At 45.9% G+C, this 27,080-nt stretch overlaps 1 protein-coding gene across 1 annotated transcript; it reads left to right on the top strand.

Moving 5' to 3' along the window:
• Window positions 1-3,299: 3,299 nt before the first annotated feature.
• On the top strand, window positions 3,300-25,123 carry LOC120894766. Its single transcript, XM_040297571.1, has 7 exons — window positions 3,300-3,932; window positions 14,918-14,973; window positions 19,186-20,532; window positions 21,521-22,294; window positions 22,901-23,340; window positions 23,426-23,647; window positions 23,720-25,123. The coding sequence occupies exons 1-7, from the start codon at window positions 3,915-3,917 to the stop codon at window positions 24,514-24,516; spliced, it is 3,654 nt and encodes a 1,217-aa protein (XP_040153505.1). The 5' UTR covers window positions 3,300-3,914; the 3' UTR covers window positions 24,517-25,123.
• Window positions 25,124-27,080: the final 1,957 nt, after the last annotated feature.

The following is a 27,080-nucleotide window of genomic DNA, read 5'->3' on the forward strand; positions in this document are numbered from 1 at the left end:
GGTTCTACGTGTTGCCGGGGGACTGAAAGCGAGAATGCGAAACGTGATATCGTGATTCGAATCGATAACAGTAGCGCAGGATGGCATGCTTTCAGGGACATTTGGCTGGGCCCCGATCAATAATGGGCATCTGTAATGAAGCGATGAGCCGGGATCGCGTCGTTTTAATACACCATTTCGAAGCGCTCGAGCACTAAAAGTGCGAGGAGGAAAAGTTGTCTACTCATCTGCCAACGGAGTGCTATCGGCATCGGCGGCCAACAGCAGCCGCTTGAAGCGTTATTTAATTACGGGAAAATCAAGCCCTTTCTGGAGCTGAAAGAGTAAGTTGGGTTAAAGGCAACGGGTTCAATGATGCATCTGCCCCCGGCACAAACGGCAGACATTAAGCAAGCGACGAACCCTTTGATTCTCTAAATGCCTCAACTAAATGCCCCTTTGCCCTTCGCGGTCGGTCGCTGGCCGGTGGAACCGTTTTGTTTGATGTGTGAACACGGGCCCGTAATGGGGCGGCGGAAAACGGCGGGTAGAATTTCCACACCTTCCCAGACCCATTCCCTTCCTTGGGCTCCCAGCGGCGGACGGCGGAAATGCAGCTTACGCGCCTAGACAAACGTTCATTAAGACCCGTTGGATTACGAGCGCGTTCACGCATTCACTCATTTGTTACGGTGGCGCTGCCCGATTCTATGTCTGTGCATGTTGCCTTTTTTTTGGTGTGCGTGTGTGTGTGTGTTCTGTGTAATGGTTAGTTAGTGCGGTAGTAAAATGTTGCGTGCAATGTGCGTTTCGTGGGGCCGTATTTGCATTTCTTCGGACGGGCGCAATGTCTGCTCCCGTGGTAAATGATTATCGCGCAAGATAAAGTGTGGTTGAACTGTAACATTTCACTTTACGTCTGCTGAAAATCTTGATAGCCTAAATTATATTCATAAAGCGTCTGATTGCTCTGGGAAAAGACAGTGAGAAAATGGTCGAAACAAAGGCTTGAAAGGCGGACCTACAAATGATCGATTGAAGTTCATCTATTAAACTGCTTCCATTCTAGCTTCGTACACTAGCTGGTCATAATTGTAACGGAAACATGCGGACTGTAAGTTGCAGGTAGATTGTGAAATAACTATTTCAGAACGACACACACTTAAAATAGTTCTATAACCTTCATTCTTACATTTGTTAGAACAGTCATCAACAAACGATCAGCTCAAGATTGTCCCGTAACACAATTTACATACAGCGAGAGTCATCTCATCTTCCACACTCAGGTAGACTCACTCGGCAATTCCGGTTTGTGACTAAGCTCGGGCATTATGAGCCCATAACAGATGACGACCTTAGCTGAAGCTCCAAAATAAATGAATAATAATAAATAATATACTATCCTCGGGAGACGAGTCGAGCTATCTGTTTTCACATGTTCCCGTTTCTCCAAATCCGTTGGATTGCAAATTTAGTAGCGATAGTAGTGATGTGTATCCCAGTCTTCCATGTAAATTCTCTTCTTCCTTTCACGTAAGATTCTTTCAGACAGTCCTGGTGGATTTTTAATGGTTTATCCCCTGGCGTAAGCCAGCAAAACCAGACATAGTCTATTTTGAGACACACCGATCGAGTGACGTTTGAACAGCACGATGACAAAACGAATGGACTACAAAATGGCTGGCTTAATGTATTTGTTTCACCTTTTTTGACGATTCGTGTATCCTGTTTGGGCGATAATCAAGTCGTAGTGTTCAACCGATCCTTCGTGCTTACGTGGAAAGGGAAAAATTAAGAGTAAAAAAAAAAAAATATCAAAAAGAGTTGCGCTGTTAACCCACAACATTGAGGTACGTTGGATTATGTCACGCAACATCGGGCTGGTGCGTGCAACATACGCTGACCCCATTTCGGTGCGTTGTACGACTGTGGTGCGCTCAGATCGGGTTTAGCGCATCGTCGCGGGTTCGTCGCTTGAACAGGCGGCGGCTTGAAGTCTTTTGATTGCAAATCTTATAAATCTGGCCTTGTCAATGCCAGTTATGGCGTGGCTAAAGATGGCAATCCATATTCTGGGATGAGAACACTTGCGAGTGAAACTAAAGAAGAGAAAGAGTGACAGAGAGAGAGAGAGAGAGAGAGAGAGAGAGAGAGAGAGAGAGAGAGAGAGAGAGAGAGAGAAAGCGGGTAGAAATAATGGAATTTAAAATAACGTTAAATGTAACGTTCTGCAAAGAGAAAAGCGGAAGGAAAATGAATAATGCATGAATAATATTGCTGCAACAGAAGAAAAAGCGTACACTCCGCAGAAGGTCACAGAAGTGTCTTCCGAGTGTCGTCCGTTCGCACTGAATTGGCAGGCTTTTTATTGTTTTATTGCTTCATATAAAACCCGGGGGAAAAGCTGATGAGACTTTCCTTCCCGCCCTCCCGGTTGATGCTTTAAGCCGTTAACAGATCAAAACTTGCCAGCGAAGAAGAAAAGGAAAAAAAAAACAAAGCATCTGGTGGCGCTTAAAACAATATCTTTATGGCAGCTTTTGCCTGCTGCAGTCCCGTTTCACCAATTAGAGAAATGCGTTTCAAAAACCCTCGGGCCATTTTCTAGTGAGAACAGGGGCGGCTGCCAATTAATTGCTGATTACGATACCAGCGAGCAATTTTCTGCTCAAATAAAAATGCATCATTTGTGCAATGTTGCTGAGCGGAGGGACATCGCCTATTACCTAACCAAGCTGCACCGAGACTATCAACAAAATGGGACAACAAGCAAGATATTCCGGTACGGTACGGACTCGTTATTGATCAAATTTCTCCACCTCACGCACAACGTTCTGTCCGAGACCGGTCTGGTCTCGAGAGATCGAAGCAAAGAAGTCATCCCACGGGAGCGCAGGGCGCTTCACCCGGGAAAGACCACGGGGAAACGCCGCATTCTCTCACCACTACACGCAAGCGCAAAACGTTCTGCATCGTCTTCGATCGAGCGATCGAGCGTGCAGGCGAAGAAAAATCAGTGCGTCTGTTGGGAAGCTTCTTTCTTTCTCCACATTCGTGGGGAGAGGGCACCTTTTTTCCCTGCTTCGTACACGCCGCTTGGTGTGCTCTTGATATCGTTGGACCCATGCCCCGCACCGCGTATAGGAAGCACGCTGGTGGGGAGGATCGATGCTCGTGTGCTTTCTTTCCATTCTCACACCATCCGCAAAGGCTGCACTGGGCGAGCATGGTGCTTGGTGCTTTGCCAAGGGGGAAACACAGGGGTCGGATGGGGCAGAGAGAGAGAGAGAGAGCGAAAAAAACATAAAACCAGCTTACATTCCCGGCCGACCGCACAGTCGGATTGCAGCAGTGGCCGAGGAAACATCGGACAACTGCGTCGTCGTCGTTGAAAGTCTCCCCAGTTTTTTTTGTTCTTCCTCCGTTACAGTGCGTTGCGTTTTCTGGAGCGAACAAACAAGTCTGGAAGCAAGTGCCGCGTAAAGTGTAAGCCGTGTGCGTGTTCAGTGTGTTCCCTACTGATCGTTGCGTTTGTGATTGTGCTGCCATTGTGATTGCGCTGCTTGCTTCGGCAAAAATCGAACTTAAGCAGGAGAAAAACAGGAAAGCTTGAGCAGCCAAATTGGAAAACACTCCTCAACCGAACTTCCTGCACGGTCACGCTGCAATTTGTGTGCGCAAATTGTTTTCCATCCAGCTTCTCTGCTGCGCCGAAACCGAGAGAAGACGCGAGCCGCGATTTTGCGCGTTCTGAACGAGCTGCCAGTGTGTGTGTGTGTGTGTGTGCGCGTGCCTATTGGGGTGTGTGTGCTTTACGAGGGTGGTATAAATTAGGGGCAAATAAATACACTTCCCCCGTCTTGCTGTTGGATTCCAACCGCCAACACCGACCAGGAGAGAAAGGAAGTCTGCTTTTGCACCCAAACGCATTCATCATGAAGCTTCTATTAGCGGTAAGAATGAATTACGCTTCCCATTACGGCCTGTTACTTATTTTCTTTGCGCGTAAATGTAGCCTCCTTCCTTTGCTGTGAAAGATGAACTTCCGGTTCTAAAAAAGCAGCTTCTGAAAGGAACATCTCAGCGAAAGAATTCACCCCAACCTCAAGCGTACTGGGGCCCGTGCGTCAATAGAGAGTAGGGCGTTTTCTCTGCCACATTCGCGGTCGCTGCCCCGCTGGTCTCTTGTTTTCTTTAATATTCTGCACACACACGCAGCTGTCCGGTGTCCTCCTTTTCGCTGGCTTGCGCCGGTCGGTGATCGATTACGCTTTCCGAGCCGATCGACGTTTTGAGGTGACGCGAGCGTACCACTCGTGCAGCAGCATAGCAGTGGGAAATGGTCCCCACGTTTACAGTTACGGCTGTGCGGTCGGTTTCATAATGTGTTGCACACGGGAGATATTATGCGATTGCGAGGGGAGATGCTGAGATGGTGCACCGTGATGAGATAAGGAAAGCCGAGGTTCAAGTTCAAGTTCATGAACGTGGGGGATGCGAGAGGGAGAGAGAGAGAGTTGGGATTTGAATACTGCAGATGGAACTGATGGAAATCAATACTTTTGATCTTAATTAATTCAATGATTATTTTAAAACAAACTTGGAAATTTTATGAAGAAAAAAACAAAGAGGATGCAATCAAGATCATCATTTCAGGAACATAAATTTGGTTCGAGAAAGCTACAATGGCTTCCTTTTACGTTATTTGGAACGATTAGTTTTTACTGTATAACCCATGATCATTATCTAAAATAGTTTTGTTCGAATTTCATAGATAAACTCATTTTAATGAAATTATTGAAAATAATACACTAAGTTCATTACGTTTAATATCAGTTTAAAGATAACTGAAATACATAAAACTATAATTCCTCAACAATAATGGTCAAAAATATATAAGAAAGATGGAAACAGTACCATGTTGAATTTTAATCTTCCATCATAGCTAGATATCTTATTTACACTAAAAATAATATTCAAAACGCTTTCAATTTGGTCATGATTACATTACCTTTGAATAATTTCCAGACGTTTGATGAAGTAGTAATGGTATAGTAACGTTTTAGAGAACATTTTTTTATGAAATGTTTCATTTAAAGGCATTTTAAAAACTGAATTTATAGCCTATTTCAGGCTCATAAGGCATTTTGATAAATTTCTAGAAGGTATACGTCACGATTTTGAACTTCCTCTACATGCGTCTTCCTTTGATCTCAACCTTTATCCTTTCAACATTAGAATGCCCCAGAAAATAGATAATGAACGTAGCAAACCAACATACTCTTACACGATGATATGAGTAAATCCAAAACCAATCATAAACTTTTGACCATCTGTTGTTTTGCGATGCGCTGTTCTTAGATCTTGCGTTAATGAAATTTAATTAGATAAGAATATCGGCAAGAGCGCAGTAGCGAGTGGCGAGAATATTCTTATCCCACCTCAAAGCGGCCTAGCCTTAGCCGATCCGTGATTCTACTGACTTACTTTAGAGCGGTCTGTATGTGGCTGCAGCTTAATCAAATTGGGCGAACCATTCAGCTTCGATGAAATTAAATTAGCTCACGAAACGCAGAAGTGGTTTGGTTTGATGAGCTTTTGCTTTTCGCTTTTTTATTTCAAGTGGGGATTTCATGCAATAATAATTAATATTTTTCGCCAAACAAAAACAAGCAAAAAACAGCGAAGGAAAAAAAGGAGAAGAAATGGTGCTAATGTTTCTCGCTGCCACTTGTTTCGGTTAAATATTTGCTCATAAAATGTGTGCAGCACCTCCCCTGTGTTTTGCGTGTGCAAACACTTGCCAGAAGTGTTTGTGTGGTTGTATGTTTTGGCTAGTCCTCTAGACAAAGTGTTACACGCCAGAGCCATCGATCTTGGCAAGACAAATATGCTTGCTACCTTTTGCCCCGCGTGTCGTATTCACCCCTCTCCCGATTGTGAAAGATTCGACACACTTTCCTTCTTACACACAACACAACATTTCAAATGCTTGCTTTGCTAGCCCAAATGCTACGCACATCAATATCGTCGGGTGCTCGGTGACACCTTGCACGACGTGATACACGATACACGCCAACTGAAACATATTCTGTTTTCGCTTTGTCTCACCTCTGCCAGGCCTACCCCATCCCGCTCCCCACACAGCACACAACAATTGAGGGTAACCAAATTAGAATCCATTTGCATACAAACCGCCGCGAGAGTGTGGATTCTTGCTTTTTCTGCTTCGAATTTCACCCCTCGGGCGGGCTTTGTGTGCACGTAAATTAGCTGCAAAACGAGCCGAACGATCGGGCTTGAGTCATCCGCGAATCGGCAAAAGGTTAACATTCTTCTTGCTTTTGAAGTCTGGCAGAGAGGAGAAGTAAGGATGGGTTGTTCCATTTCCTGCATCCCAACGACAAACTTGATTATTTATCCCATTGCCGGCGGGCCCTTGTGCAAGTGTGAAGCAGGGGAATGTAATTACATTAATGCTAATTATGGGTGCTTGGGTATGGGCGAGAAAAATGTGTAAGCTCCAAGCATAGGCAGGATGCTCCATTCAATACTGTTTGGTCGTTGAAGTGAAACGCATTTGGCCCTTTGCCCGGAGCGCCAAGAAACTCCCGGGAGGGAACAGATTGTTTCCTCGTCCCTAATAAGCCAAAATGAGCCCCCAAGAGCTAGATGGGCTTAGGGCACCATATGCTGATATGCCCTAGGAAATATGAAAACTCCCAAGCTGGAAGGGCTCATTCCAAGTAAAGGCAGAAGGCTTGCTGTAGTGATAATTGAAATCAATCAGCTGTTCACTCACCCCGAGGCGAGGCTCGCTTACGAAGGCGCCTTTGGCCAAACCCTTCCCAGAATGATTTACGACCGGCAGGGCGGACCACACGGGTTCTAAAAATCTCATTAAAATGCAATAGCTCTTCCAGCAGAGCAGAACGTTCGCTACTAGCCTTCGCGCAGTGCACGCAAATGAGTGGCTAAGCCTGCCACTGCGTCCCCATGCCGTACAGAAATGGATTGTGCGTGAGACGCTCATTAAAAAGGACGATACGAAGTGTGCAGCATTAATTGCATAATCAGTTGCGAAGTTGTTTTCAGCCCCATTAATCAGGGTCTGGCAGAGCCCCAAAGGGACCTGCTTCCGTTTAGCGGCCGCCTGTAAGCTCAGCACTGATTATGCGCGGTGACACACTATCATTATCGTTGCATTGCTGCATGAGGTACTTTAAATTGGATCACGATAAACGATGACATGGGAAGAGTGTGCTAGTACATCGCGCTTTACACACTCTCTTCTTGTCGTCTTTTTCAATTAAAACGACTTCGGTCCTCATCCTTTTGAGTGGAAATATGACAAAAAAGAAACCTTCCCAACAAAAACCGGCAAGGTTCGTCGCTTACCGGCGCATTGACATTGAGCAGAGACTTTCAAGCGACGAACCTTTGCTCGACCTTGACAATGCCCGCCGTACCGAGTGTGGTGTGCCGTGTTTGGTCATTAGCGTTCTTAACCGCCCACCGGTATCGTGCTCCGGTTCTGCTGTGCACTGTTGCACTCTGCCGGCTATGGAGCTGTGAAGTGCGAAATCTCTGCGAAACAAAAACGAAAGAACTGCAACTGAGAAAATATTTACTTTGCCCGAGCCCACGGCACGAATCCATACATGGCGGTCCCGGCGGTGATCTGGTTCTCTGGTGGTCTCGAGCATTCAGTTGAGATTCCTGCCGTGTGCGGAAGAGGAACCTGCGAAAGCTTAGCGCACAACTGCGCGAAGACCATTAGGACACATTATAACCGATGCTGCTGCTGCTGCTGCTGGGTGCTTATCGCAATGGAGGTCACTCACACGGGTGAAGACAACGGAATGATATCTTTTTAAGCCGGTTTGTTCTTGTGTGTGTGTGTGTGTGGATGGTTTGGGGCGGGTTTTTCCCAGTGTGAGTTTGAAACATGATCGAAGTGTTTTTTTATGGGAGATATTAAGGAATAATAAAGCAGACACCGTCATTTGATGGTAAAATTGCTCTTTCTTTTTGTGGAGTAGCATCGAATGACAGGCATGATTTTGGAACCTGGAATATCAAATCGCAGTTAATGCAATTACCTTTTGGATGAATGATTTTTAAAGGTCATTCTAAGATTCGACTCTTTGTGTGGTTTCAATTGAATTTAAATTTCAAGCGTAAACATCATTGAGGCTAATGCAAAAAGTTCTTAGGTAGAGAGATAGATAGATAGATTAAAAGCCTGGCTAATGACGATTGCCTCATATTACGGGTCATTAGAATACAAATTCACAATGTTATAGGAATTTTGAAGATATTTTGGGACCTTCATAAGCCCAAGACTTTTTTTGAAGTCTAAAAGGATGTAGAGATCTCCATTCTACAATGTAGATGTAGACCTACAACTTACTTACTTACTTATCCGGCGCTACAACCGCTTTGCGGTCTTGGCCTGCCTCAGGAGTGTCCGAAACCGCTCACGGTCTCGCGCCTTCGTCTGCCAGTCCGTTATCCCGGCCTTAATGGCGGACGCCTCCACGCCATCTTGCCACCTCAATTTGGGGCTACCACGACTCCTCTGTCCTTGTGGACGGCCTAAAAAAGACAGGAGACCTACAACTACAATGAGTCAAATTCATTCGGATTGTAACATCTAATATTCAGAGTTATATCAGAATGATAAATCGTTTAGAGATCATCTGTCACTATCAGAACCAGCAAAACATGAAGGATTCTGTTAAAGTCCTTGGTGACCGTTGAGCTACTGTCAAAACAGGAAAAGAACCAATTCGGGCCAAAAGATACTTCTGATACAAACTCCAATTTTTATATCCATTTTATGTTCCAATCTGCTCTCTTTCTGCTTGTTTGGCATCGTAAACTAGCACATCTGCCCACACTAAATAGGTCAACACCCCCCTTCTACCAGCATACGTTTGTCTTGTGGGTGTGTGCCATCTTTACCTAACCAATTTGTTGGTCTCCTAACCCACCGACCGATCGATCTGGCGCTCTGGAATGTGGCCTCAACGCACCACGGCGCAACAACGGTTACAGCAATCGGTTCAAAGCCGTCGAGCAACGTAGAGGTGCCAATCCAAATCGTCCCCGGGACACACTCATCCCCCCGGGGGAAGGTGTTACGAAGCACTTTTCCTTCCGCGGGAGGAGAGAAAATCGCAACAAACAAAAGACGTATGCAACGATTATGATTGCTGCGTTTGCAATCACGGCGTGCTGTTCCATTTGAGGTTTGGTTTTGATGCGCTGTAATGATGAGAGCCCGGATGATGAGGCTGATGATGATAATGTTGCCAGACGGACAGCAGGGATGATAATGGGAGGCGATGGGAAATAATTTGCCTACACCCCCTCCCCCTGCCGGTTGTACCCTTGCACCCGAGCGGTTGCTGTTTTCCCTCCTTTGTCCAGCTATGATATGCATCTTTTAGCGGCCTATTGGCGGGATGGTTGGATGGTCAGTTGCAAAATAAAAAAGAAAGAAAATAAAGGCACAGATTCTGTTCCCAGAGGTGACGACCACCCAGCAGCGGGAGTTGCGGGGAAACAATTATCTCCGTTCAGAGCGTGTCTTTCGCCGGGGCGTACGCAAATCATAAATTTCCACCCCGTCCTTCGCACCCACGAAGGGGGGGCTGCGTAGCAATTACGGGAATTATGGGAAGCTTCGTGGTGATTCGCGCTGAAAGGCTCATCTTTCTTTCTTTCTGCGGGCGATACAATAGTAGTGAAACAGTTCCAAAACTATGTTACGAAGCAAATGGGGTGATAGAAGCATAGGCAAGGAAAGGAGATCGCAAAATGCCAAAATGATCGATCGGTACGATGTGCCAGCCACACATCGTTTGATCGCTCAAATCGTAGAAAAACGTGAACGAGATCATGCTCAGCTTACAGGGCAAAAGCATCGATAAAAGCTCCAGCCAGCTCCAGCCAACCAATCGTCCCCGGCTTGTGCTGTTGGAAGGTTGTTGATCTCCTTTTAAAAGAAGACATTGCCATAAAATTTTTATGCACACACCTGGACGACCTCCGGATGGGGCTCGAGAGGGGGGGGGGACAGAATCTTCGCCCCTGGTCGGCTATGGGTCAATGGACTGGAACTGGACAGGGGAGAAATACAAAACCCGGCACAATACTGTCCCGGCAGACGGTTCTTTTCATTATTATGATAATCCTATCAACCTAGAATTCGGCAAATAGTTTGAGTATAGCATGCGTCACGACCACCAGAGGGAGAAAGAAAAAGGGAACCGGTCCCGCCTGACGTGTCTGGACGAAACCGATTCTTTTTTTTTGTCTTCTTCTGCACCATCGAAAACGGTATTTTGTGATGTTTGGCTGCGCTGTTGTTGCTCATTACATTTTGCAGGCCGGCGAGTAGAAGATTGGCAGGCGGCCGATCCAGATACGATTAATTAAACGATCGTTATCCGAAGACGGTTACCGTGGCATGCGTGGAGTGAAGTTGATTAGAGGGTGCGCGAAGGGATTGGCGGTATTCATTAAGATGGGTGGGATTTTTGGGAGTTTTGGGAGAAAGTTACCACCCAGTGGTAGGTATGGGATGGGATTCGGATTTTGTAGGTTAGCTTGTCGTTATGGCAAAGAAAAGGGTAATTGTTGATTAGTAGTTTTCTTTTCTGTCTTTTTATGTTACGCTTATGCTACTAATAGAGGTTAAATGCCCACTTTTAAGGCATAGTTTACTCGCAGTGTTCAGATTAAGGTTTGAATAACTTAAAAGCGGTATCAAATTAAACCCCTCTGTATAGAAGCAATGAAGAATTTTGATCGAATTTCAAGTTGGAATACATCTGAGGTAAACGTAATCAATTTAAAAGAGCTTTAAACAAGTTTAGGCACAACTCTCTTATTTCTCTACATCGATAAAAGAAGGTAGAGATTTGTCTTAATTTGAATAAAAACTGCAAAAAAGTAGGTGAAACTATATTTGCGCTATAATGATAAATCGGTTGCTAGAAAGTCGCTAATCAGTTTTGATTAATAACAAATTAAGTACAAAAACCTGTTCTTCACATCTGTTATGCACGATAAGATTGATCACGCACGAAACTTGTTGGGGCATTACAATTAATTAATAGGAAAAATAGACGACTTAATCCCATCAATGGTGCCCCCTATGATACTTCTCCAAAGTTTTGAATAGAGCAATAAATGAGAATAGTTTTTGTCCTCTATCTTAAGTGTGATTTGCCTTTAAAAAAAAAGAATTTGTAAGGTTGCGTCCCGTTTCCTTAATGCCCGGCGCCAACGGTAGATCATTAATCACGCTAAATAGCGCTGATCTGCGAACCTTTAGGCGCTGAAATCCATTATCGATGGATCATTATCATTAGCGTCTTTCAACGGCTACCGAGCATGCCACGGCTACCTTCGAGTGGCCCATTTCTGATAAGAGAAACAGGTTTTTGCAAAAAAAAGGAAGATAATTCGCTACCAATGTCTGTCGGTGCTGGACCATCATCAGCATCAAGGGGATATTTTACAGAATGATAAAAAAAGGTATTTTATTATGCTTGGCTGTTGCTCTCTTTTAGTATTTTATTGAGAATGACTTCCTCCTTTCGCTTTATCGATCACGGAGATAGAGCGGGGAGTCCCGGTGATTGCGGAAGTCGAGCAGATATTTTTTCCAGTATCCCTTGGCATCGTCGACACAAAGGGTATCAAGGACAATGGGCAGCGTCCTGTGACGGTTGAAGTGGATTGCGCTTGTCATTTTGTTATTAATGTGCGTGCTCTTGAAAGGAAGTAGAACAATAAAGAAAAGAATGCCACGTTGGAACACATTGGTTTAATATGATAAGCAATTACTGTATAATTAATGAGCCTGGGTGGGTTGTTGTACTGGAATAAATGTCTCAAATGTATCTTCTATATTCGTAGCTGTTTATTAAACCTGAATTTAATACTTATCGCACTACTGAATAAATGCAGGATTGGAAAAGATGTCTTGCATATGCAATTGCAATCCTCAACTACTTTCAGAAACACTCGAGAAACAGTTGTTCCCGTGAGGCTTCCACCACGAACCCGCGATCATGTGGATTATCGCAGACAAGTTCCTTCCCTTCCATTGCTTGCAGAACGAATGAAGACATTTCGGTGCTCAGCTTGCGCTTGCTAAATTACGCCCAGACTAGACAGGATAAATAGATATGGTGCGCAGTTTTTCTGTCGACTCAGCAACCAAACAAGAGCGGTAGTTTGCGTATGCGTGCGAACAGCCGATCCGGGGAGAAAAGACTGATTGGTGCTGTCACTGTCGCTGTCAAAAGCGAGCGAACGACATGCTCGGAGAGCGAACATCTTCACCGATCGGGGCAGGCTGCAATTTAGCTAATCAATGTTGACCACGGCTACAAATGATGTGGTTGCCAGCAGCTGATGACAGCGTTTTACAGCGTTCATCGTTCAGCTGGCTTGACAGCGAAATGTTTTAATCAGCTTGAGCTGAGAACGCATGCTTCGGCAGGCAAATCGTTTGCTTCCACTCGTCTGAATGCAATATTATCTCGAGATCACATGCGAAATGGAATGGGAAACTGGGGAATGTTTTATTCCTCTCTATCGGGCAATTTTGTAAAGAAAATTATGCAGCAACCCTACGTTGCAGTTCAGTTTTTAACACTTTGGTTGACGCGCTGCAAAGCTGTCGCCGGTGACGACGGACCGGGGTGACTCTTAATTACACCGTAGCCATCGCCAGTTCTTTGGCCTCTTGATGGTTGCGATAAATTAACCGCAGCACAGTGTGTTCTTTTCTCTTCGAGTCACACACCACACACACACACTCACTCTCTGGGGTGTCGAGAACATGGTCACCCGTCGCCCGGAAAAGGGAGGAGTCTTTTAGTCACGTTCATATTTGTCTTTCCTTACACCCCGATGCGGCCGATTGTAATCAGATCGAGATTCAGCGGCAGCAGCAGCAACAGCAAGCAATTCTGAGGCTGCCTTACGGTTTAATGGACATTAGCGGGCCTAATGGATCGATAAGTGAGAAGGCAATTTGTGTTGTAATTACGGTGCGAAGAGTTATGTTCTCTTGCAGGGTTGCGGGGATAGAACGAGAGAAAACAAGTGTATAAAATACAAGAGAAATAAGAACACCGACCGAGTGGTTGCTTTGCTTCTGCTAGGCTGTTGAGATGTCCGAGATGACAGAGATCTTGTGGTAGATCTTATTACACAGTGGCACTAAAAACACACAGAGCACAGCTGCGATCGTATGATGTGATCTACAAGAATGATCTGTGTTGCCATAATCTAGACCGCAAGCGCGGGTAAATGGCTAAGGTTCGTCGCTTGTGCTTAAGTTCAGCGCTTTCAGTGCGCATTTTTTACATGACATTTCATCCCACTGTCAGCCCCGGACACTTGTCGATGTCGTGTTGTCGGTGCGAATAAATTTGTTGCGGGGTTGTTTTTTTTTGTCTGGTTTCGCCAAAATTTATGGCCTCGTTAAGCGGTTATTTTTATGGTTCAATTCTTCCCGAGAACACAAACGTTGTTGGAAGGTGTGGTTCGTCAAACAAATATGGTGAAAAGAGTCGCAATAAATCAACCGAAGAATGGAGCAACTTTTCGTCGGCCAATCAATCTTGAATTTGAGTTCAGTGTGCGCGCAGCCGAGGTTAATGACATTATTGTTCCTTCTGTGCAAGGGGTTTAATAATTTTGTCAATGATTTAAGATATTCTTAACGTTTTGCTATATTGTGATTGTTGTATAGTCATCCAAAGCGATGGAATTGTACAACGATGCTTTGTGAAAGGTTTTCCTCATTCAAACTCAAACCAAAACCCGTTTTGTTCTGCAATTTTTTTTTTCTGCTGGAATCTACTGATGAAGTTCCCCAGTACCTAAAGACACTGTTGGGATGGCGTTAAAATGCTTGTTTCCTTCGCTTCATCCAGTTGGCATTTGTTTCTTCATTTAATCGCAACAAGCTTGGCAGGATGGACAGTAGCCTGGTCAAACCCATGTTCACCGGGGCTGGATCGGCCATCTTCTGCTACGCGGGGGGTACCACGAATACCCAGATGCAGAACCGTGATTTTCCAGAATTTCTACTTCTCTACGCATACCGTTAATACCACCTAATGGGTAGTGGGTTCTTTCTGTCTCTCTCTCTCTCTCTCTCTCTGGATCTCGAACTGAAACGAGCGAAAAACCGGCGCAAAAATCCTTAACCTCGTTGAGCTGTTTAACACTCAGGGCGTTTGCTTGGCGTCTTAAAACATTACGAAATGTTGTTGACTTTGAACAAATTAAGTGTTTGACCTCTTGCACAGAAGCAAAAAACAATTGAGTACGGTGTTTGTACATAGAATTGGAAAGAAGTGGCTCTGTGCCACTGTTAATGGCACTGCGGATACAGATCCTCCCGGTCGTTGGTATGATTGACAGTGTCCCGTTATCGTGTACGTGTAGAATTTGGTAATGATATGGTTTTGAGCGCGATATACCTTCTATCGGAGTTCGTCGCTTAATCGCAACCAAGTCGCAAGTCTTTCGTTTAACGCTTGGCGGGGTGACAGTACACCTTCCGCTAGCCCGTTGATCGTTTTATTATCTATCGGCTATTCAATTGCACGCAAATTTGGTATGAATAATTCAGCACCGGTCGGCCGTCCTGCTGACGGAGGAGATGGTTTACTTTCGCAACAATTTATTAGTGCCCGCGTTTTGCGTCCAAAACCCATAGTAAAGTAATTCCATTCCCTTGACACTTGTCTCGCATCGCTTAACACATTCTTGGATCTGAAATGAGTGTGGTTTTGTCTGGAGCTGTTTTTTTAGTTTGTTATAGATCTAAAGAAATAACCTTTTAGCGTTGCAAGCAAGTTTTTAATCATGTTTTCCTTTCCTTCTTCTCACTTCACAGGTGTTAACTTTCGCGACGTCCCTGCTTAGCATACAATGCCGACCACAGGCGATACAGTAAGTTTCGCATATTTTCGGTGCCTTCGTTTCTGTTTCAGTATAGTCGCTCGTTGCGGAGAGAGCAAAATAAAAGGAAGAAGAAAGATGGAAAAAACAGAATAATACAACATATTAGCATGCTCTGTGTGGTTAAAAAAAGGGATAAAGCTCAGCGATGAGGAGAAAACAGAAAGATGGGTGAAAACAAAACGAACCGAACATAAGAACACGAAGATGCTCCGAAAATTTACATTATAAGGCTTGATACCCGAAACGACCTGATCTGTCTGCTGGGTCGTTGTCAGAACGATATCCTACTTCTTCCCCTTCAACCCACCTCATTTGCTTCCTTTACTCATGCTTTTTTTCTCTTATTTTCCTCTTTTACATTCCCCTTTCTTTACTCTGTCCGCTCAGCTAGTGTAAGATTAAGTAACGAAAGAAAACAGTTTGATGTGAGCAAAATCAGGCATTCTTTTTCAATCCTCCGTGCCCTTTCTTTTAAGAATACTTTTAACCTTTGCTACAAAAAGTTGGATATTTCACAATTCGATTCTATGCTATACAAATTTCTATTATTTTCACCGTCATGTAGAACCTTAGACAAAAAAGAAAGATCTATCCTAAAACTAAAAGGCACAGCGAATCACGTTCATTGTTGTGCGGATCGTGTTCTGATCGTTCGTTCGTTCGTTTCGTAATTGGATGTGTTTAGAACGTAAGCTTCTATGTCGTACTAAAACCCGTAATGTATCTATTCTTTGCATAGTGTATCTTTCCTTTCCTCTCTAAGCAATAATACCTCCATTGGTTCTGTTTTTTTTATCCTTCGCCCCGCTAATACACTGGGATTGGTGTTTTTGTTTCGTTCGTTCGGTGCAGAACTTACATTTGATGTGCTGTGTTGCTGTTCTTTCGCTGCCCGTGCTGCATAATAACATGTCTATCGTTCGGGTTCGTCGTCTGCCCTTCGGTTCGCGCGCGCGCGTTCAAGTTCTTCCCGATGGAAGAATCAGCTCGTGACTTTGCGAAAATCCCATCTTAACTGCTTGCTTGTCTGCTCTGTGTGTGTGCGCGCGCGCACGCTCGCGTATGTGTAACGTTCTTCATAGAGTCGTGCGTTCCTTTAATAACCGTTAATCAGCGACCGGGTAAATCCGTCCTCCTGATCCTCCAAAAGTGGAAGTATTTGGTCAATGGAAGCGCCATTACCGGTGCTCGAGGACTTCGGCTAGCGAGAGGTCTGCGATTTCGTGGATCATGCAGCTGAACAGTGAACAGATTGGTTTCATTAAAATGATACCGTTTGAGGGCGGGACTGGGGCCACACGGGACTACGGTTGTTCCTGGGTACACCTAATGTGTGATTAGAACGTTTGATGAATGGATTGAAGCACCGTTTATCAGGCAACGCCATCTACATGCTTGCCACTCGATTAACGAGCAGATGGATGCCAACAAGCAAAGAAGTGTTACTGTGTGTATGCGAGGTAGAGACAGACAACGCTTCACAAAACCAAGCGCGTTAGGCAACGTGCCGAAACTTTTGCTTTCCGTAGTCACCGTTGTGGTTTTGTGCGCACTGATGAACGGGTGCCTCCCCAGGAAGCGATAAGAATCTGCGCCACGGTTTGAAGGTTGCTAAATTTGTTCCACCCATTTTCAATGCCCCGAACGGGAAGATTAATGCTGCTTCCCTGATAACTTGCTTTTAATTAAGCCATTTCGTTATTGAGGAAGCAATGTTGGATTGATTTGTTTAAATTAGAGCGATGAGACGATAGTCTTTTTAAATTGATATTCTTTGGATAATGCATTTTGATGTATTATTGCTACGGATTGTTGTGTGTGGTGCCTTTCAAGCTTCCAATTTTATGTTTGAGAGTACTAACAATCAATTGTGGTTGATTTTTAAAGACCTTAGGTCAGCAAAATACTTCAAGAATGGCTTCAAAATTGATTCCTTGATTTCTTATTTGTTAAATGACATTTGCTTCAATCAAATACATTCATAAGAGAGTTTTTTCAAGCTAGATGTCAAATCAAAGCAGTGAAAAAGATGAACATTGTGAGCATAGTACCGATGATTTATTAAAGCCGCTTGTATTATGGAGGCAAGTAAACTGGGCTTGAGTGATTTTTCCCTATCTCAGGTTTTGTTTTTTTGCAGTATTTTTATTCTCTATTTTATTTCCTCTCATAAATTGCTACCTGCCTGGATTGGTGTCATTTCATCAATTTTGCACACTCAATTCTCCCCCGGTTTTGCTCACCCGCAGTCGTTAACGTGCGTGTTGGTGCACTCAGCCCTGCCCTGACGGGCTTGTTAGACCTGTTAGACCTAACTGTACCTTCTCAAGCCATCGTTCAACCACCACCAAGATGATACTTACGCATCGCTTCGGGGCGCTCTTGAACGCAGTCGCCCTAGCACAGCCAGCAGCAACTTCTCCACTTCTCCAGCTGATCGGTTCTCTTGGTAGCCTATTGCATATGCCAGCCTGTTTTTGTTAAGCTAACGTTATTTACGCTTGTTTTCATCTAACTACAGTCTGCATTCTGTAACTGTTGCTAATGCTTTAACAACGCTTTGCCTAGCTATGCGTCTTCAAGTCGGCGATGGCCATTACGCTTCACCCGGTGGGCAGGTTGTTCGTCTTTTTTATGTTGCCTTTACTAAAGAATCTTCAGGCAGTAGCAACGCTTTATGTACTGCACCGGGTAATGGGAGGAGCGCACGCCGCTGGACACAACCGATCGTGACAAGTTCGCTCCGTTCGCGCTCGACTCGATGACTGGCCAAGATGTTTGATGATATCAGCTTAAGAACAGATGCTACTGGCGGGGCCGATTTTATGAGAAAATTCATCTCGGTGTCAATACACTGTTCCACTAGAACCTTTGGTAATTTCGCAAGGAAAAACATGCTCCCTGATGGGTGGAGTAGAGTAGCGCAGTGCAACAGGTAGAAGAAAAAAACCTATCGGGTTAGGTGATTGCGCGTAAAAGAAACCGGTCACGACAAGAAACAATAAATGTAACCGCAGCTCATTTTCGTGCTCGTGCAACGCATAATTGACGGTCCATTTTATGCACGAATTCTCAATACCATCGTGAGGTCGCCGTTTCGCCGCGTGTGGAAGCAGAGTTGATTGAATAGAATCGCCGACCGCCGGATGTTGGACAAAAAAGTAGACACAATTGTTCTATTAATCTTGAAATTAGACAGCATTTAACCGCCAGAAGCTCATCCCCGTCGCTTCATAGTTCTGCATAACAGTGTGTGCGTGCGTGCGCGTGTGTGTTGGTGATTGTGACTATTCAATTTCTCCGTCGGTATTAGCCCGGTATTCTGCGCGTGTGAGTTAACAGTATGGCGAGCAGTGTACGACCTAACTCTTGTAAACCAACCCGTGGCCATAATCAAACCAAAACTGCTCAGAAATAACACCAGCGTAGCTTCTAGTAACCAAACAAACCCCCAAACACATGTACAGGTATGTTTACTGATATCAATATTAATTCTAATAGCTTTGTTCTTCTATTTCTGCTAAACCAACTCTCCTATTATGCTTCCTTTGCTCTGTGTACGTTTTGTTACCTTATTTGATAGATCTTGTTAACGATTTTTTTGTTTCCTTTTGTGATCTTCTTTGACGGAGTGTAGCTTGGTTTTGTGTGTGTGTGTGTGTGTTTTTTTTAAATTAAAATGTCTAAATTTCCCAAACGAAAAGCGTGAAACCGCTTTATCTGCTGGACTTTATCTAGATAACATTAAGGTATTTGGTTTAACATTATTACTTTTTATGGCAGTAAAAAACGAAAAGAATTAAAATCCCTGGATGAATATTAATTTCGAAAAGAGCCAAACTAGCACTCCTTCAGAGACGACCTTCTCTAACCGTCTTGGTACATTATCATAATTGGTTGCGATGAATTAATTAACCCTGGTATGTTTCCTTCTCTTTCAAACCAAAAAACAAAAAATCAACCCGAAACGAGATTTGCAAAATCTTACCACCTAGCGTGTTATTGTTTTCGGAACTGCCTCCCATTTATCTCCTCCCCGATCTATTCTACATCAAGCCCCACCGGCCCTATTCTTTCACCCCAATCGCTCTATCGCTTCTTTACCAAGGCATAAGGCCTCTCGCTTGCCAAATCCACTCTCCACCCGACTCCAGCCACTAATGGTTCCATTTTGTCTGCATTTTTCTTGTTTCCCCACAGGATCGAGAAGCAGGTGATACGACTGGTGCCGGATGCGCGTGCCTTCGAGCCGCTGCTAACGAATCAGCGCGGCTCGATCGAGGAAACCGATCGCATCTTGCGCGAAATCGAACGCATCAACATTGCGATGGGCTACAAGAAGAAGGTGGACGTTGCATTCCCGCGCAGCGGCCAGGACACGGCGGGCTATTTCTATCCCCGGCCGGCATACTTCCCCCCGAGCGTCGCTCAGCTGAAGACACCGCAGAAAGCTTCCAAGGGTATCGTACCGAACCCGTTCGCGGCACAAACGTTCTTCTATCCGGCACCGTATCTGCAGCTTCCCAGCATGGCCACACCGAGAGCATTCAGATTGGTGCCACTGCCAGTAGAGCAAGCCGTGGTGCGCGCAAGCAAAGAGCTTCGCTCACCGAATCAGATCTACATACTTCCGATCAGTGTCCCGGCAGCGGATGGACGATCGAGCGAAATTCGCTTCATTCCCAGCACGATCAACTTTGCCTCCTTCACGCCGGTACAGCTGCGCGGCAAGGCACTCGACCTGGAGGGCAAACGGTCGGCTGCGCTCAAGAAACCGAAAGGCGTGATGGAGGACGTCGCCGAGGTGGCCGATGCGGTGCAGAGCACCAAGCTGGAAGAGGAACTGCTGGAAGAGATCGCCGAAGCGGTCGACTACGAGGAGGAGGAGGACGAGAAGCAGACGGCGGGAGCGCAGGTGGCCGATGTGCCCGCCGTGCCGAATGACAAATTCATGGGCGACCCCACCAAGAAGGCTTCCAGCGAGGAGGGCGAGGAAGAGGACGAAACCGAACCGGACATTGAGCTGGTGATGCTGCAGAAGGTGGCCGGCAAGAGCTTCAACATTTCGAACGTGTTCAACAACTTTACGCACCGGTTCAATATCCTCTCGACGACACCAACGACGGATTTGTCAGGATCTGCGGCGGCGGACACGCCCCAGGACCTGAAAGATCTGAAAGAGAAACCGCTGACCGGGGAGGAAGATCTGCCAGCGCAGGATAAGGGACCGTTCGGCATCTTTGCCACGAAGCAGGCGGATGCGGGCAGTGGGCTCGTTATTCAGCGGCTCCGTGTGCGCCAGGGTGGAATTGCGATTGCCGGGCCGGGCGGTGTAGCGACTGCGGGCAGCGGTGGTACGGCAATTGTAGGACCCAACGGGACGGCCATTACGCATCCGCGCAGCTTAACTATTGCTGGGCCGGGTGCAAAAGTGTACGCCGTACCGGAGACGGTAGATCTGGCGAAGACGATCAGCGCCTCCAAGCGTAGTCTGCCGCTCGATGCGGTTCTGGTGGCGAGTGGTCCCGTTGTCTACTATCGGACATGAAATGGGGTAGCGGGGAAGCTTCGTTGATGGACGAAGCAGGTGTGAAGAGATGTAAATAGGATACTGTACAAAACTCCTTCTCGCGAGCTGCAGGGAAGTGAGCGAACTGACTTGCCATGGGTGGCCTACGACGACGAGGGAGGAAAGGCTGCAACACGCAAACGATGATTTCAGTGGGCGAACGGTCACGGTGGCGACAACACTTTACCTTTCAAATATTTGCTTTGTCAATGATTTCGTTTCACTATATTATGCATTTGTGTCTATCAATGACCTCGAATGAATCTCATTTTTGAAATTTTCATCCTGGTTTGCCGAAGATGACAACTTTGACAGTGTTTTTGTCGCTGCCTGGGCCAGACGTTTATTGAGTACCGACTGGACTGGAAGGGTTTAACTTCCATTGATTTCTTTTAACTACGATTGCAGCTGTGTAGGTTTTAAGTGTACTGTGTAGGAATGTAAGGATTTTAAAACACTGTTTTGGATCTAATAAAGTGACAAAATTTTATTTATCAAATGAATCGTTTCGTGTACTGCTTCTAGCAGAAAATGTAAGGTTTTATAGTGGAAATTGCATCAGTAATTGATTTACCCTTAAAAAACATGTTTGTCTGTATGTGTTGTGTGCTACAATAACAATGTGTTCCATTACTAACGACATGGTCCTACTGATCCAGTGTGCCCGCACTAACACCTCCAGCGAAGGAATTTGGCCGTAAAACTCACCAACAGACAAACGCTTGCTAGGAGATTGACGCTTTACTCTGCGCTAACCAGAAGATGAGGACGCTTACGCTTGTGCCTGTTGTGCCTGCCTGCTTAATTTGCAACTGCTTTCGATAACCCTTCTTCCCATTCCATCCAATGCGATGCTTTTGTGACGGTGAGAAGAAAACCCTGGAGCCTTGCAGCATCATGCTATGCGAAACCGCCACTCATCACTTCGTTCTATCCTCGTTTTTCCTTCTCCTCTCCAAAACAAAGCTTCTTCCCCTATCGACCGGCAGAGCTTCATACTCCGGCAGCACCATACTCATACCCTGCACCAGCCTTTCCATTTACCGGTCGGCACTACAGTATAGTGCCGGTGTCGGTGCCTTTCCCAGCTGGAGCAAACACACCGGTACCGGTAGAGACCGCACAGGGTATGCTACCGATTGTTCCGATAAATGATCGAACTTCGGAAAAATTAGTGCAAAAACCAGCCATGAAAAAACGGACACGAAAACCGGCCACGAAAACCAAACCCAAGCGGGTGATGAATGCTCCGCTACTGCAGGCCCTCCAGCAGCAAGATGGACAGTTCAAGGTACAGCAGTATGCTTTAGCCGAAGCTCCGGAACAGACTTCCAAAGCCATTTCGAAACCATCACCAGTACCGGAGAAGATCCAAGCGACAGGTGGGCAGCGGTTAAGCCCGGCACAATCCACCAACCCAGTGGTAGTGATGGCTACCGGGTCCACGACGGCCGACGCTCCGGTGATTGGGCGCGTGCCTGTAGCACCAACCGTCCAGGAGTACTACCCGTTCTATGGCGTTCCGATGACGGATAATCGCGAGGAGGCGTCGCTCATACTGGAACCGTCGTCGAAAGCGATCTCGGGCAATGGTGGCACTGCCATCTCGACGCCCGTCTCCCATGCCATCCTGAAGCAGGGCAGCCGGGCGAAGATCCTGTTCCGGCCGCAGTCGGTCGCGATAGTCGGTGCGAACGGGCGGGCCCACGCGCAAGCCGATCTGATTGTCGACTATGTGAAGTAAATGAGAGATCTAATAAAATCCCATCACTATAGCTACATTCGCATCGCCTTTTTTCGCCCATTGTCGCGTGTTTTGTACATATATTAATTCATTTTCATTAGCCTCAAAACATCTCCCTGACATCAACATCATCGATTGCCGCTTTAGGAATGCTTGGGAAGCCATTATATCTTCACCATCAGCCGTTCATGTCGAGTTTGTAACGTTGCTGTTTGCGTTCAACTCTCTATAAAGTGTGTACATATATGTGTAAATATAAAGTCATCGGGCATCTTCAACATCCACCATCGATCACTCTACCCTTTCCCTTTACTTTCGCTCCTGTGCTTCTTCGCACGAGGACGGAAACACTTTGTAGCTCTATCGTAGTTTAGTATGCATGTCAGCTGCAGCTGCACCAACTCCATCCTGTCACTCTTCCTTCAGCCCTGTTTCCTGCTCCCATCCTGCATAGGTAAACTGCGTAGACACATCCGATAACCTTGACGACGTTTCCAATGTTCACGCGAACACGTGGTCAAGGTTGCCGTATGGGAAGGAAGTGAATTAGAGCACCCAGAATGAAAATGAAGCTAATGAATTACTCCATTTATCTATTCCAGTCCCGAGCATCGAACGGCTACCGATGTGCTGAAGCTCCCATTCTACGGTGGAGCTCGTGGGCAGATTCTGGAGATCCGCAAAAACAGTGACGGTACGGTAGTGAGCAAGATCCTGCGAGGAGATGATGAGGACGTCGAGCTGAAGGTGCAACAGGTGGCCGACGAGGGAGCGAAGCAGTCGAACGAGCAGGCGCTCGATGCTAGCGACGAGGACCTCAAGGCAACAGATCAATCGTTCGGGGATTATCTGCTGAAGATACAGAATGCTGCTGCCTCGCTCGTATCACTACAGGAGACGGTGAAGAAGACGGGCAAGCTGTCACCGGACCAGCGCAAGGTGTACACGGACAATCTGGAGAAGCTTGGCGTTGCTGCGCAGAAGTTGGCACACATTCAGCAGGCAGATGATGACCAGGACGCGATACGGTTCCTGTTCGATTGTAAGTATGCTGTGGAAGGGTTGGATATTTTGTTTTGGCCCTATTTTGGAAAACTTTCATCACATCAACTCTAATGAACGATAAGTATCCGCTTTGACAGCTAACTACGAGACCGCACCGTCTGGCGAGCCGCAGAAGAAGAAGGTCTCCAGCAGCAAGATCACATCGTTCCCCGGGTACAAGGGCAAGGAGGAGAACAAGAAGAAGGAGGAGGAGGAGAACGTTGGCGAGGATAGCTCCAGTGGTGATTCCGTGCAGGTTGAGACACAGGAAAAGGAGAGCTCCATTGCCGAGGCTAAGCCTGTTGGTAAGTACGATTCGATCGGAAGGAGATCGTTGGTAGAAGATGTCTAATGGGAATCATTTTGTGTCCTCATAGGTCTTGCGATCGCTGGTGAAGGTGGTGTAGCATCATCGAAACCCGTAGCCACTGCCGTTGTCGGTGATGGTGGACTGGCTGTGGCACGCCCGGTAGCAACGGCCATCGCTGGCATTAAACCGAGCGAACTCGGCAGCTTGGGTCTTCCCATTTCGGTCAACAAGAAGGTGCTTACCAAGGGCAAATATGGACTGGTTGCTGCTGGGGATGAGACCTCCGGAGGTGTCCTCGTTGGTCCCGACTTTGAAGCTCGTGTTGCACCGAAAGAAATCGAAGCAGAGCTGGAGGACAATCGCCAACAGGCGATGGCTAACTTCGACACGGAGAAATTCTTGGCCAATCTGCGACTGAAGACGGCCCCAGCGCCTACTCCAATCCCAAGTGCACCCCAATCGCTAGGCTCCTATCAACCGGCTACGTACCTGCAGCAGACAGCCCCGTACATGTCCGACTACAACCAGCTGGGACAGAGCGCCTATCCCGTGTATACGCCGACCATCATTCCGTTCTACAACAGCTGGGCCCCGAACTACTACCCGTACATGAACACGCTGAGCGCTTACCAGTTGGCAGCACTGCAATCCGCCCAGTACAACCAGTACCCGTACCTGTACGGTGCGTACCAGCAGCCGCAGCTGCAGCAGAGCCTCGCCCAGAGCCCGTTTCAGCAGTTTGACTATCCCCAGCGCGCCCTGTACAATCCGGCACCGGTGGTCAATGCGGCCACTGCCTATCCGAACTATAACAATTACGCATCCTTCAGCAGCCCGTCGCCATACCGATTTTTCTACTATTAGTCTGCTGATTGGTACCGGCCCGCACGATCGCTTCCTGCTGAACATCGTCTCGAACGGGCCGACCACCACCGACGACTGAGTGCATCGTGTCTCGGGCACGTTCATCTCAACTTCACGCGGTCTGGTGAAGAAACTCAAACTCCATTTTTAGTACTACAGTTGGCCAACGATATTTTGTAGGTCTTCCGATTGGCAGCCGAGCTCGACTCCCGTCCATGGTTGCATACACCCCCTCACGGCTAATCCTAAGACTTACGAGACTGAACAACTACAACGAATTAGATTGGTGTTAGGTGTAAGGGCAAAAACAAAACGAACGACCTCTGGATGGATGATGGTACACGGGCAACGAACCCCCCGGTCCGAAAACCTGCGGAGCTTGATGGCCATTCCGGGGGAGTGCACGGATCCGGTTTGGTTCGCTTTTGCTGTGTGCCATCACGTCCGTCGTTCGAAAGCGTCGCAAACAAACTTACGGTAGCGTGCGGGATGGGTTGTCCATACCCGATCTGATAAGTGCATTTCTTCTAGCGCGTAAGAGTACGAAATAAAGAAACGAACGGAATAGCTTCCATTAGTGATGTAGGTGGATAACTATAAAAAATGATACGTGTTTTTGGATGTCTTCGTTTGGAAAGAAAGTGAGAAAGGTTTTCAGTTTTTGATGGCAGCATGTATTTCCCTTCTCAGCCCTGTGAACTGTTTTCTTTCATTTTTATGCCGAGGTTTGGTTTTTGGATTGGAGCTCTACTAGTTGATTAAACTACGTTTTGCTCTTTATGATGCTTAATTTGCAACCACTGCTGTAGAATAATAATAGATTAGCTCACTTATGGCCCACTCATTTGTACATAGTTTAAAATCCTACCGATAAGGTTATCGGCTCAACGTTTAACGACCAGTACAAGGTTCTTCATCTTCTACCTCTAAATATGACCTTAGAAAGGTTTGTTTGACATATTCGTAAACATTATCAGTCCTAGTCACGCGGGGCTAGTTGCGGGGGCGTCAATGAGGGGCCCCGGAATCTTTAGTCCATTATTTATAACAATCGATAGAATATGGCACTGTATTAGCAAGGAGGGCCCCGTGGGTGATGGACGTTGGGGCCCCGCGCTAGACGAACCCTAAGAACCCTCCCCCCCCTCCCACCTGGCAGCAACAAAATTTAAGTTGAAATGTTACATAATCAAAGATAGATGCCGAGTACCCCCCGGTAATTATGTACACAGGGCCTCAACAATTCTTTCTACTTAGGGCCCCCGACACTGTAAACCCGCTACTGAGGGTAGGTGATAAAAAAAAGTTAAAAATAGAGTTGTTGGAGCGGAGATATGTAGAAAAAAATGTTTAATCTAGGGAAAATAAGCGATTAACGATGATGATAAGTCCCACCTCTTACCCCGACACAGATATACACCCAAGACGACCAACGTAGTTCCATCAAGAAAAAACGGGTAAAATCCATCGAATATATCAGAACATAACTGCGACATGTATATGGCCAGCTCCGCTGGTACCAACACCGGCTCCAGAGCACAACTTACGAGTTAAATTTTACAAGTGAGAAGCGGAAATACCACAGGGTCCTCATTGGTTACGATACCCTTAGGGAACGACTACGGGCGAACCTCGCTAAATTATATGCCGCATTCAGCTCAAAATGTTCCTTGTCACTCATACCAACCATCATACTCCAATTCTCGCCTCTGCCGTCTCTGGCGGATGCGTATAGAACTTTCAAGGGATAGAACATTAAATCAATTTATTCTTCTTCTTTGGCACAACAACCGTTGACGGACCTATTGCTAAGTCGTGCAAGTTGACGACTGTACCAAGAGACAGGAATGATTAATTTAGGAGCATTATTTAATTTATTTATTATTATTATTATTAAATTATTATAATGAAAATAAAAAATAGAGGTATTTTTAATGAAAACTTACGCTGATATTCCAGGTACCCTGCAGCTGGGCGGTCCGCACGAAAAGAGTATCCTGGGGACAACCTTTACAACGCCTTTATCAAATAAAGCGTTTCAACAACGTTGAAGCGTTCGGGAATATTGTATGTAACGCTGCTTGTAGCACATATTGCATACTATCAGGAGCGAAGCCATCAGAAGCGTTACATGAATGTTTTGTCGGGTTTCTTTCTGTTCTTTGGTATTTCGTACACAATTGCTACAAAAATGCAATAGAATTAACGTTTCTGATTATTATCAGAACCAATAATTATCGCACTGCTCGTTTACCACTATAATTAAAAAAAGTTTCAACATACAATTATAAAAAAAAACAGAAATAATGTAATAAGTTTGTACAACTATACGACGCTGGTGTAATTGTGTTATTCGTTTCCGTGTGTAAAGAACTCTATTCTATGTTATATTGCCTCATTATTTCCTTTAGTCAATTACTACCCCGCCCAGCGCATAGCTTCCATATCAAACAAAACAATTGCCACTAATCAAACAATTTACAGCTCGTTACATTCTGTCCTGCGAACAGAGAAAGCGGCAATCACCGCAAGGATCAATTAACAGCCTCACATTGACCGTCCAA

This window comes from Anopheles arabiensis, chromosome 2 (genome assembly GCF_016920715.1).
Source record: "Anopheles arabiensis isolate DONGOLA chromosome 2, AaraD3, whole genome shotgun sequence".
NCBI lineage: Eukaryota > Metazoa > Arthropoda > Insecta > Diptera > Culicidae > Anopheles > Anopheles arabiensis.

Bases quoted from the DNA above. Each gene is read 5' to 3' on its own strand.
- LOC120894766 (XM_040297571.1), top strand. The intron at 14,974-19,185 runs GTAAGTTTCGCA...GTTTCCCCACAG, and splicing joins TGCCGACCACAGGCGATACA to GATCGAGAAGCAGGTGATAC. The intron at 23,341-23,425 runs GTAAGTATGCTG...ATGAACGATAAG, and splicing joins GATACGGTTCCTGTTCGATT to TATCCGCTTTGACAGCTAAC.